Raw genomic sequence first — 12,334 nt, 5'->3', positions numbered from 1 at the left:
GTTGCGCACGCTCAGGCTAAAGCACAAGTGTTGGGATGTTGGAGAAAACAAACGTTGACACCCCACACACCCAGACTCATCCTTTTTAGGTTGTCACTACGCTTAACGTTTACAGTTTTTAGTTTGTTGGAAGGAAAGCAGGATTATTCAGAGTAACCCTTAAGTATAGGCGGACTCAAACAAATCAGTCACACGCTAACCGCTGTGACACCCGGCCGCTTTACAATAATCGTGTGGCAAGTTTTATTCTTCGCCGGGCATAGTTCAGGGTTTGCTTGTTTTTTAACCGCCAGGACTTAATAAAAAGTTTTTACGAAGGACACTGTAAGTTAAAAACATTGTGTAACCGTCCCTGAAGCAATCTGAATCCCGGTAATTTATCTGTCACCGCAGTCACGGCTCAGCTAAAATCATATTTTTCTTTCACTGCTGATGCCAGATCTACAACTAGGTGAAGAAAGTTACCCCACCTTGAGAATGCAGCAGCCTGTAACGTGCATTTAATCCAAACGTGTTGCGATTCTGTCCAGTGTGGCAAGTCTGCGCGGGAGGAGAAGGCGGAGTAGAGCCGACTGGCGTCACGTTTGTTATCAAATTTCTCCTTTTTCATTTTGAGAGTGAAGAGTTTGGGCTGCACAGTGAAGAGGGTGGAGAAAGTGAGGAAGGTGGATATGAGGACGTTGTTTTTACGTTTGCTTCCCACTTTCTCCCACTTCAAGCGACTGCAGGGGACGATGGCCACACACATTGTGCTGAACACGGGCGCCAAAATGCCGATCGTGGGGCTCGGGACGTGGAAGGTGAGCAGCAGACTGGAAGACAGCTCCGAACAAGAAGCCATTTGTTGCTGAGCAATTCCCGTCGCGGTTTTGTTTTAATTTAAGCGTTGGATACCTGCTAGAGAGTTGAGGAATAACCTTTCGAATATGTGTGTCATAATTTCTGCTTAATTTTGTCTTTGGAATGTGAAATTTGATGTTTTTGTCCTAAGTTCAGAGAGATGATGTTTGAATCACCATTTGTGTGGAGTTTGCATGTTCTTCCTGTGTGAAAGTATTTTTCCTTTTTTATTTTTGTCTACATTCCAGTAACTTTCTGATACGGCTTTGCTGCACCATAAGTAAATATGGGTGTTAGATTGTGTGCCAGATAGTGTGGGCACCTGTGTTGTGCCAGGTCCTACCTGGAATAAGCACAGAGTTCAGTTATCATGATTTAGATTAAATAGGCCTTTTATCCATACTGGGCCCTATTTGGACACCCTAACTTGAGGGAGGTGTCGAGGCCCAACTTGGGAAGTGTTAATGTAGAACAAGTCTCAATCCAGACTCTTTTCCTCTGTAGTTCCGCATTGGTGGAAAGGGCTGCCCACCTCCATCCATACTGCTGACTTCCTCAATGTATTTAAGAAGAGATTGAAAAAAAAACCTGTTGCGCTGCAATACTTAATATTCTTAGTTAATTTGTTTGTGTAATTTATGATGGTAAATGTATGAGTTATTAGATCTTTTCACTTGTGGCAATCGACTTTTGTTACCTGCCGTATTACACTTGTTGAACAAACAGGCCCTAACCTGTTACTCAATTATGTTTACCTCTTCTGTAAGTCGCTTTGGATAAGAGTGTCTGTTAAGCAAATAAATGTAAATACAATAAAATAGAACAATTTCCAAAATAGTTCTAAATACAACTACTTGAAACGCTTAATAAATAAGATGACTGGTATACAAAAATACACAGTCCAAGAGTCTTTGCTTTTGAAGTTTTAGTGAAATTCAAAGCAAAGAGTTCACACAAAAAATAAAGGCAAACAATTCTGAAATGGTATAAACCACCATAATTCGGGGTGTTCATAAGAAATGTAATGAGTTACATCATTAGGTAGAAGTACATAATAGGCAAAAATAGTTGCATCAGAAATTTGAAATATTAAAATGTGTGCTTCAATTTAAATGTTTAAAGTCTAAATATTCTTGATTGTAACAGAAAAAGAAATAATAGCATCATATTCATAATTACTGACCTTAAAACTGTCTAAAACTATACCCCATATGCTTATGTTTGAAAATTGCTGTTTTTAACCTTCTCAGAGGACTAGGACTACTAGTAAAGGTGAATGTTGGGAGCACACACCTCAGCACCACACTGGCACTGTGTGAGTTTTATTATACGGTGGCTGGAGTGCCAATTCTGCCACCAAGTTGGACGACCTGCTTGCAGGGCTGGATGCAGATTAACATCATACACAGGAAAGAATCAAATATAAAAAAAAATATATTTGTGATCAGCAACCTTGAAATAGCATAAAATGACTCTCAGCATTCCTGTTTTACTGATCCTGAAGTTTTGTGAAATGAACTGATATGGCATGCACAGCATCAAGTCCTTTTAATCATTTTTGCTGAAGACACCCATCGGCTTACTCTTTATCATAACGTGGTAAGGTAATCATTTCCTGTGCAAAATATGATCCAAACATGGCCTAATAATGAGGATTTTTTTAGATGTTGAGTGCCAAAAATGGGAGGGAAGGTGTACAAAAAGCTCAAAGACTTGCATAACTAAACATGTATGTATGTCGGGGTGGACAAAAAAAAAAATGAAATGATTTCAAAGTGTTCATGTGTAATTCTTATAAACACAAAAATTGATAATACACATCTAGGATGTTTTGTTTAATGCTTAAGTTACATTTCTTTACGTTTCTATATGTTATCATATACACTATGACATATGTTTAGATATACATGTCAGAAAACTATATGCTTTTAAACTTCTCAATATAACCAGTCTAAAAGTTCATGCATTTATCTTACTGTCTATCTAACAATCTGAAATTGTTCTGTTGTCACACCAGAAGTATAGCAGCAAAGTATGAGTATTCTATTTCATGTTAACTTATCTATATATATAAAAGTCAATGTGTGTGTGTGTATGTATGTATGTTCCAGCATCACTTCTGAATGGCTGGAGTGATTTTCATGAAACTTGGTACACATGTTTCTCATTGGTTTACTAAAAATACTGTAGGGTGAAATCAGCCCTAACTCGCCCCCTTCTGGGTAGGGTGGTGGGTGATCTTGTGGTCTTGTATGTATGTTTTCATCCAGTTGACACTCAGAACGACCACCAGAGGGCGAACTGGAGGTGGCTGCCAGCATTCTTTATGTTTGAAGACCACCGCACCCCTGTTGCTTTTGAAATTAAATAATTGGCCGGTTCTGAGTGACAACTGGAAGATAACATACAATCAAGCACATTAGTGAGTCTTCATTGTATGTTAATTTATTTTTATTTTTAAAGTTGTGTTTTTTTAAATTATAATGTTCTTAAACAATTAAAAAAACAAACAAACAAAAAAAAACTTTCTTTTCTTCCCGGGCAACATCGGGTATTTCAGCTAGTAGGGAATAAAGATGAACCCATTACAAATGTGCAACAAGGTAGTGCAAGGATTGCTTCCTCAGAATTTTGAAAATATGCAAGTATTTGGATGTAATATGCATCCATTATCCAACCCGCTATATCCTAACTACAGGGTCACAGGGTCTGCAGGAGCCAATCCCAGCCAACACAGAGCACAAGGCAGGAAACAAACCCCAGGCAGGGCGGCAACCCAAATTGAGCAAATTATGAAATTGTGAGATACCCCCTCAAACTGTTAGGATCTAACCTGTAGCACGTTTAGCTTATGCTTAAATCCAGCACAGCGTCCATCCGTTTAACTCTATATTTGGCTGCGGAACACCCAAAACCTCAAACAACTGGATGCAAGGCAAGGCATTGTTGGCCACACTCACACCCACTCTTTTATACAAGGCTAATTTAGAGTCACCAGTCATCCTAATGTGCACATCTTTTGTCTGTGAAAAAAGATACCTTAAGGAAAATCCACACAGACACAGTACAAATGGGCAAACACTTTACACACAAAGATGGGACTGTTGCATAAAATTAAACAAGAAATGCACTGAACTTTTATTTATTCATCTTCTTGGAATGCCTTATACAACTATTGTAGATTTTATTTGATTCTACTGCCTTAGAACATAATTAAAAAGGCAATAAATGTATGACCTATACATATATATATATGTATTTTGGCACTACTTTGTCTTTTGTTAACACCATACTAACTGTCTTTTTGCAGTTACTGCCTTCTACTCCCACATTTAAAATTTCTTGTAGTTTTTCTTCACTTTGAGCAATAAATACTGTATCACCTGCAAATTGCATATTGGTAACTTTGGCACTTCTTACACTTATTCTCTTCATTTCATCAATGACTCTTAGAAACATTTCAGTGTAAAACAAGAAAATATCTGGCAAAAAACAGCCTTGCGTATACCTCTTCTTATTGGCTTCCATTAATATCTATAGACATTTTTAATTACATTCTTATGTTATGGTGAAACTTTGCTGTGGTAAAGTGTATACCAACTACAATAGCTGCTCACCATATCTTATACTTAGATATCAGGGCTGTCATCTTTTCCAGACTGACCTCTTTTATCGGAGTTTAAATTATGGCATCTTTTGCATTGTGACAGTCACAATGCCTCCCAGTTTGCAAGCTGAGATAGGAAACAAACCCCGGGCAGGGCGCCAGCCCACCGCAGGGCATACATACCCACAGGACAATTTATGTCCGCCAGTGCACCTAACCTGCATGTCTTTGGACTGTGGGAGAAAACCCACGCAGACACAGGGAGAACATGCAAACTCCACACAGGGAAGCGAACCCAGGTCTCCTTACTGTGAGGCAGCAGCATTACCACTGCACCATCGTGCCACCCTACTGGATCCCATGTATATTCTAAATTGTGTGACTTGCTAACTTACCCTCGTTAAACACTGTAAATTTATCTCGTTCTCAACTTTTTCTTTGCTAAGTTTCTCAAGAAATGTCTACAGAATTTTACAATAGTAGTAAGCCATATAGATCTCAATCTTTTAGACTGTGGTTTATGTCAAACAGCCTGGCCTTATTTTCAACATTTTGTGAATCATATGAAAAGTAATATTTCCACAGTCCATTTTATTGTAAAGTATGTTTAAGAATCTTTAAGGCAAGTGATGCATTATTCATGAGCTTTCTCATATTAAAATATTACCACATTTGATTCCATAACTTCTTAGCTTCCTTCAGAAAACATGCCAGTTCAGGAGTCTGGGTTATTTATCAATATGAAGTGCTGCATTTTTTTCTATTTCATCATATATTCTTCAATGTATTTAAAAAAAAATCTTATGTTTTGTTTATTTAAGTGTATTTTAAAATGGCCCAACAGTGTAGTAGATGTACACTTTCTGGAAAACAATGACATCAGCTTCATGCATTGAAGGTGTATTTACTTTTCATTTAAAAAGTCTGCATTTTCATTTGCTGTTTGTTTAATTGAAGTAAAATATGTTTAACTCAGTTGGAGAGGAAGAAAGCCTTGTGTAGCCTCTGGCGTTTTTTCTTTGTAACTTTTAAAAATAATGTCCGTTTTGTTCACTATTCACTTAATACACTGCAAGGTCTGGATTATTCTGATCTTGTATGTTATATTACAAGTTGTAATTATACCATTCTAACCCTAAACTGGCATTTCAGGAACTATAATAATAGTCCTTAATAAAAAATGATATGCTATATATCCCTCTTATGAAGTCAGTATGCGATCTTTAAATCATGAAAATGTTTGCTAAAAGTATGTTACAGCAGTCTTTTATTTGTATTTCATATTCTGTTTAGTTTAACAGCTATATCCATGGCAGGAGAAATATCATGAGTGCTGAGTCATGATTTCCGCTGTTATTTCAGGGCCTGCTTTGTTCAAGTAAAAGTAAACATTTGAGTAAAATGACACGCAACCCTCATTCATCATTTTATAACGTCTTTCTGCCTTCCAAGTTTGAAGATACGCTAGCAACAGTCGCACTATTCAGATCACTGAATAAACACTGAAAACATTATTTTGCCTAGTAACTTTCCATATCTTTGTTTGTCGCTGTTTTAGTAAGACACAGAAATTTGAGTAGCCAGATTTGTGCTTTAACAAAGAGGTTATGTAAACTCAGTGTTTAAAATAGGGAAGAAAAATAACACTGAAAATTAACCAATTGATAAATATTTGTTTATGGCTATTTCGTTTACTATTGTATGGATGTTAAACTGTTTGATAGGTGAGGTAAAAAAAAAGAGATAATTGTAATAAGCGTTAAAATTTCATGGGTGGCATGGTGATGCAGTAGTAGCAATGCTACCTTGCAACAATGTAACTGGGTTTCACGCCCAGGGTGTTGTGTTATTAATTAATGTCATGTTTTTGCTTTTGTTTCAATGTGTTGCTAACTTTTATTTTTTTCTGTTTTTCTTTTATTCATATATTCATTTTATCACCACATTGCATACAATATTTGCTTTGATGCTTTTTTCCATTATGTAAATTTTATTGCTGTGATGTTGTGTCACCTTTTTACAGTATATGTATGGGCATGAAGTTGACCATCTAAACTTTAACTTGTTAACGGAAAGACTTTGTAAAAGACCAGCACTAGAACATACATCAAGACAAATTTAGGCAGAGTTTCTGGTTTTGACTTTTGTTTTATTTCGACTTTAAAATTGGTTTTATCCTTATGTTAGGATTGTGTTTGACATCTGTTAATTCTTTTTATTTGCTTTTGAATGGTATTCATTTTTCAATTTTTCAATCCCCTTTTGTGTGTAGTATTTCTTCTTAATTTTGTGTATTTATTTTAATGAGCAACATGCAATAAGACCAGCAAAATAAATAATGTGAGTTACTTGAAAAAGAAAACATTTTGATGAATGATTTATTAAATTTTTGTGTTGACAACCTAACCTTTGATAATTACAACTACTGTTCTTTCTGTTTGCCCATAAAGATAGACCACTTTTATTTTCCACCTCTCACAAAATTAAGTCTAGCCTGTAACACATTGAAAATAAATGATCTGCACATTACAGCAGCATTACAGAAGTCTCAAGGCATGTAAATGGACAGAACTTCTTTCTGTTTTGAACAGATGTTGAATGACTGTTGAGTAAATAATGCAGCAGTGTAAAGCTAGCAAAGATCTGTGTACAATAATTTGCATACTGCAATATCTGCATAACCTTTTGTAGTGAAAACTTCCAAATTTCTGTAACACAAAACAGAATAATTTTTAACAGTAAGCTGTCATGTCATTATTGGGGCTGATACAGGGGACTGCTTTGGGAATTACAGGATGGCTGCTCACCCTAGAATTTTTATAATATTTTGTCACACAGTAGATTGGTTAAGTGCATCAGTTTGTATACTTAAAGTACACCTGTTTATACAACATATTCGTTCTTATCAAGCTCCTGTCTCCCACCAAATAAAACAAAATCAGAAATGAGGAAATAAGAAAAATAAACAGCTACACTTGCTGAACAAACAGGCCCTAGCCCAGGGTCTCCAACACATTGCTCGCTAGCTACCGGTAGCTCGCAACAGTACAACAGCTGTACAACAGTAAAATAAAATCTTCCAATCGGAGAATACTTTTTATAGAATCTTTTACATGTGCAATAATTCACTTAACTTTATAAAATGATTAGAAAATACTCTTTGAAAGTTTTCATGCTGTGCTTAAAAATCATTTCATACTGTTTTTTTGCAATGAATGCCATCACAAGGCACATTACAAAAGTAAACCCAAGATAAAATAATAAATATATGTTGATGTGTGTAAACATACAAATCATATAAATCGTAAATAAGGACAAGTTTGCTTGAGAAGTGTATTTTAGTTTAATCAGGTTACTGATAACTGTTAACTATCAATTATAAACCAGAAGTATTTAAACACCTAAACGTTCAGTGTAGTGGTGATGTATGAGATGATGGCAATGATCACTTTTGGATCAGTCTTTTAACATCACAGTAATGAAGTGATGCTGTGGAACCTAATAAAATAATAAAAACAAAAAAGTGGTAGCTATAACCAAAATGACAAATCCAATCTAACTACAACAGGTAATAATGCTAGTTACACTTTTGCTTAAGCAGCTGTTATGAGCTAAACAAGTTTAGCACAATAAGTAAATTAAATTGATAGTTAAACATTTTTACCACACCATCAAAAGACTAATGCCGCAAGAATACCTAGATTTGTTTAGCTTTAATACTTGTTTAAACATTTTTCCAGTTGATTATTTTTTTCTTTCTGTAGTGCAACATACCATTCATTATTTGGGGAATGTCAGTAGAGCACAATTCTGTTGATTAAAAATTGTCCCCCCCTTTGAGTAACACTGATGTGAATGTGTAAGTTTCGGGTTTGCGGGTCCTCTCTGCGTGGAGCTTGCATGTTCTCCTCGTGTCTTTGTGGGTTTTCTCCGGGTGCTCCAGTTTCCTCCCATAGTCTAAAAACATGCAGGTTAGGTGCATTGGCGCTCCTAAATTGTCCCTAGTGTGTGCTTGGTGTGTGGGTGTGTGTGTGTGTGTGTGCCCTGCGGTTGGATGGCACCTTGCCCAGGATTTGTTCCTGCCTTGCGCCCTGTGCTGGCTGGGATTGACTCCAGCAGCCCCCAATGACCCTGTGTTAGGATATAGCACGTTGGAAGATGACAAAAACTATAAATTAGTAACTAGATGAATTATCCTGCCTCTTGCTACTACTTTTATGAATAAACCTAACTGGTAAGAAAAATGACTTTACCTCTATTTATTTCTTGGTTTTTGTTTATTATAGTTCTACCAACCTAGATTAAAATTTGTTATTTCACTTGTGATCATTTCACATTTATTTATGTGAAAAGTCTTAATAACTATTTCATTACTTATTACCTGTGGTGGGTTGGCAACCTGCCCAGGATTGGTTCCTGCCTTGTGCCCTGTGTTGGCTGGGATTGGCTCCAGCAGACCCCCGTGACCCTGTATTCGGATTCAGCGGGTTAGAAAATGGATGGATGGATGGATTACTTATTACTTATACAGTATCTTATATTCTTCTAGTTTTGTCTTGCTAACATAATCTACACTTGTCAGATTAGTCCTGGAAATTACCCGATATTATGTTTAAATAAAGGTGCTATTAATTTTAACACATGGAAAGCTTTCAGATTTCATAAGGAGACAAGAACCAAAATGTTCTTGAAATCCACAAAATACATTAATTTATTTTATAAACTATTTTGCAAGCTAATAATCCAATTTAGATGGTGGACTTGATGTATAATTTTCTGATTTTTATTTTATTACAATGAGTTAAAACATCCATTTTAAACTTGTATCAATATATTTATCACTTTTAATTATTTTTTTACTAGTCTCCTCCTGGTCAAGTCAAAGCAGCCGTAAAGGAAGCAATCAGTGTGGGCTACCGTCATATTGACTGTGCCTATATCTATGAAAATGAAGAAGAAGTTGGAGAAGGCATGGAGGAAAAGATCAAAGATGGAACTGTGAAAAGGGAGGAGCTCTTTGTTGTCAGCAAGGTAGTTGCCTAACTTTAAATGTCAGGTTAGAGATTTACAAAAGCAAACAGTATATTTCCAGGAAGAGCTGAGACAACATTTAATTTAAATTTGCATGTTTACCTGAATTAAAATGTCAGTGAGATCGGGCAAATGTGTTAAAAAGGAATGATGTAATAATCTTTGTGTTGAAAGATAATTTTAGATTACAATAAAATGTATGACATTTACTAAAATGTTTGTATTATAATTAATTAACAATCAACAATAATTGGCCTTATAAATTATTCAATTGTAATTTGTTAATGTCTATTAATGTTTTTATTATTTTGAGATTAAAAAACATTTTATTTTTATTTTTATATCTTATACAAATATTTTATATTTTTTATCTTTATAAAATATAATAGCAGTATCTGAAGTCTCTGACTAACAAATCTTTGAAATTATTTTGAAATGTCTGGGTAGCTCTGGAGTACATTCCATCCGAAGTCCATGGTGAGAAAAGCTTGTGAGAAGTCTCTGTCTGACCTAAAACTCAGTTACATGGATCTTTACCTTATGCACAAGCCCATGGGATATAAGGTTAGTTTGTGGAAGGTTACTTTATATTTAATTTCTACTTTAGTATCACCTGTACACAGTACAATGATATTCTTATTTGCAAGTGTCCCTTCGGTTAGTGACAGTATTATAATAACAAGTGACAATTCTGCAGCATACATTAAAAAAACAAACATGCATTAGGTATACTCATGCAGTTTTCAGTTCAAGCTGACATGAAGATAAAAAAGATGTCAAACAAAATGATCTCAATTTACTGGAATTGATATTAATGGTCCTGTGCCACTTGCCAGAATGGAAGAAGGAGAAAAATGACTTTGCAGGATGGCCCTAGCCTTTAATAACACTCATTGACTTTCTTGAGCAGTGTGCGTTACATATGTTCATGGGCAGAAGTGTGCTGATTGCCAATAATATTCTGAGCTGACTTTATACCACTGAGTGTTTTGTGGTCCTAAGCTGAAGAGGTGCCACACCAGGATGTAACTCACAACTAGTGATTTGTGGCTGTAATCACTGGAGTTGGTCCAGGCAATCTGGATTTCTCTGTTTAATATGGCCCAGCACTGGTCTCTCAAAGCATGTTATCACAATATAAGTGGGTGCCACTGCTCAGTAATCATTAAGACAGTCTATATTTGTTTTCTTTCATAGAATTAAAAATGTCCATGAGAACTTCAAATCATTAGCTGTTACAGATTGATAAAGTGCGAAAATTAGCTGTGAAATAGGTCACTCTTCCAGTTCAACAGTAAAGTGTAGTTATATAACTTTTTTGACAGATAATGTGGGTGTGCCTGCATGCATTTTGCACTTCTGTAATTTCTTTGCAGCCGGGTTTATTATTAGGAGTGGCTAAGTAAAGCTAAACTAATACTGCATTGTATTTCATAGACATATTTATGTTTTGCTTTAAGAGTATAACTTTGGTATTCTTTATTTCAAGGACAAGCTTTTTCAAGGTTTCTAAGTAATATTGTATGAGCCTCAGGCAAAACCTATGTAACAAAAAACATTTAATTGTTTCACTATTCACTGATTTCAAATGATGTGCTAAAAGCTCCTTAACATTTAAAACCTTTTAGGTGCCAACATCTTCAGGTAGCGTGGGTGCAGAATGCTGGTATGGCTACTGTAAAGTACTGAATGTGTTGACTCACCACCATAAAATATATTTCTCGGATACTAAGTATAGGGGTGAATTCAAAAAACTATTAGGTGTACAGAGCAGTTATTTATGATTATAATGTTATAATGTAGTGCTGACAGACACAACCAGCTTAATGAGAATGTACTCCGGTGTTACTGCTTCAACAGCCAAGTTGTTTTTACTTTACTTTACTTTACCAACATTTCATTTTATTTGGCTTAACATTTAAAGCAATACATTTGCTGTACAATTTACTGATTGGAAACAAATAAATTTAAGCTAAACATTATTTAAAATGGAAAATAGTCTAAAACATAAATAAGATGGCTATCCTTTTAGATGATAATTCATACACTTCTTCATGCATCACAAAATATCAGCTTTGTGAATTGTCATTCTTATTTTTTTTTTTGACAGCTAGTAATGAAATATTCTGTTCTTAATTTTACATGCGCCCATTTGACTTATTGAATTTTTAGTATTAATTATCCTTTTTTCCATTTTTTCATGAAACTTCTTATTGTATTTCTGCAGTATTTTATAAAAATTTTTGCAAATTTATTTTAACATCTGAAAAAGAAGGTAAAATGTTATTGGCATTTGTATTTTGATGTATTGAAGGAAGAGATATTTTAGCAACTGTGAAATAGGTTTTTAAAGGTCTACTAACTCACAAGCAAAATATTTAATACTTAATAAAAAGATACAAAACTGTATTCATTCATCCATCATTCTTTTTGTCTTCTGCAGTTAGGGTCATAAAACGTCCAGTTTAATTAATTCTTTCTGGATTGATAAAAAAAGATACAGTAATTTATTTATTTACAATATTTGTTTCTATATATGTTGTTAGGCCGGTGATGTCCTTTTTCCATTTGATGACAAAGGCTTGGTCATCCCAGACAATACAAACTTCCTAGACACCTGGGAGGTATGTATAGATTGTGAAATTAATGTTTTATTTTATGTTTACGCTTAGCCTTTAATTAAAGCCAATCACAATAAAAACGGGGTGAAAGCAGTAGTTACATAATTGATTTAAGTCATTTTCATTCCTCTTAATGTGAATAATATGTACACGATTTTCAGTAATTATTAGATTAAAAAAAGCCAGTTTTTGTAATGGTCATTCACATAAATAAGCATTTATATAAAAAGCATTT

At 34.9% G+C, this 12,334-nt stretch overlaps 1 protein-coding gene across 1 annotated transcript in view; it reads left to right on the top strand.

Moving 5' to 3' along the window:
- The first annotated feature begins 569 nt into the window (after positions 1-569).
- LOC120539463 (aldo-keto reductase family 1 member B1-like) overlaps positions 570-12,334 on the top strand; it is a 29,264-nt gene continuing 17,499 nt past the window's right edge. The window contains exons 1-4 of the mRNA XM_039769537.1: positions 570-800; positions 9,311-9,478; positions 9,926-10,042; positions 12,025-12,102. Coding sequence (XP_039625471.1) covers positions 672-800; positions 9,311-9,478; positions 9,926-10,042; positions 12,025-12,102 — 492 coding nt within the window. The 5' untranslated portion in view covers positions 570-671. The remainder of the gene's footprint in view (positions 801-9,310; positions 9,479-9,925; positions 10,043-12,024; positions 12,103-12,334) is intronic.

The sequence above is a fragment of the Polypterus senegalus genome, chromosome 11 (genome assembly GCF_016835505.1).
Source record: "Polypterus senegalus isolate Bchr_013 chromosome 11, ASM1683550v1, whole genome shotgun sequence".
Lineage (NCBI taxonomy): Eukaryota > Metazoa > Chordata > Cladistia > Polypteriformes > Polypteridae > Polypterus > Polypterus senegalus.
This window is presented reverse-complemented; position numbering and strand designations above follow the sequence as displayed.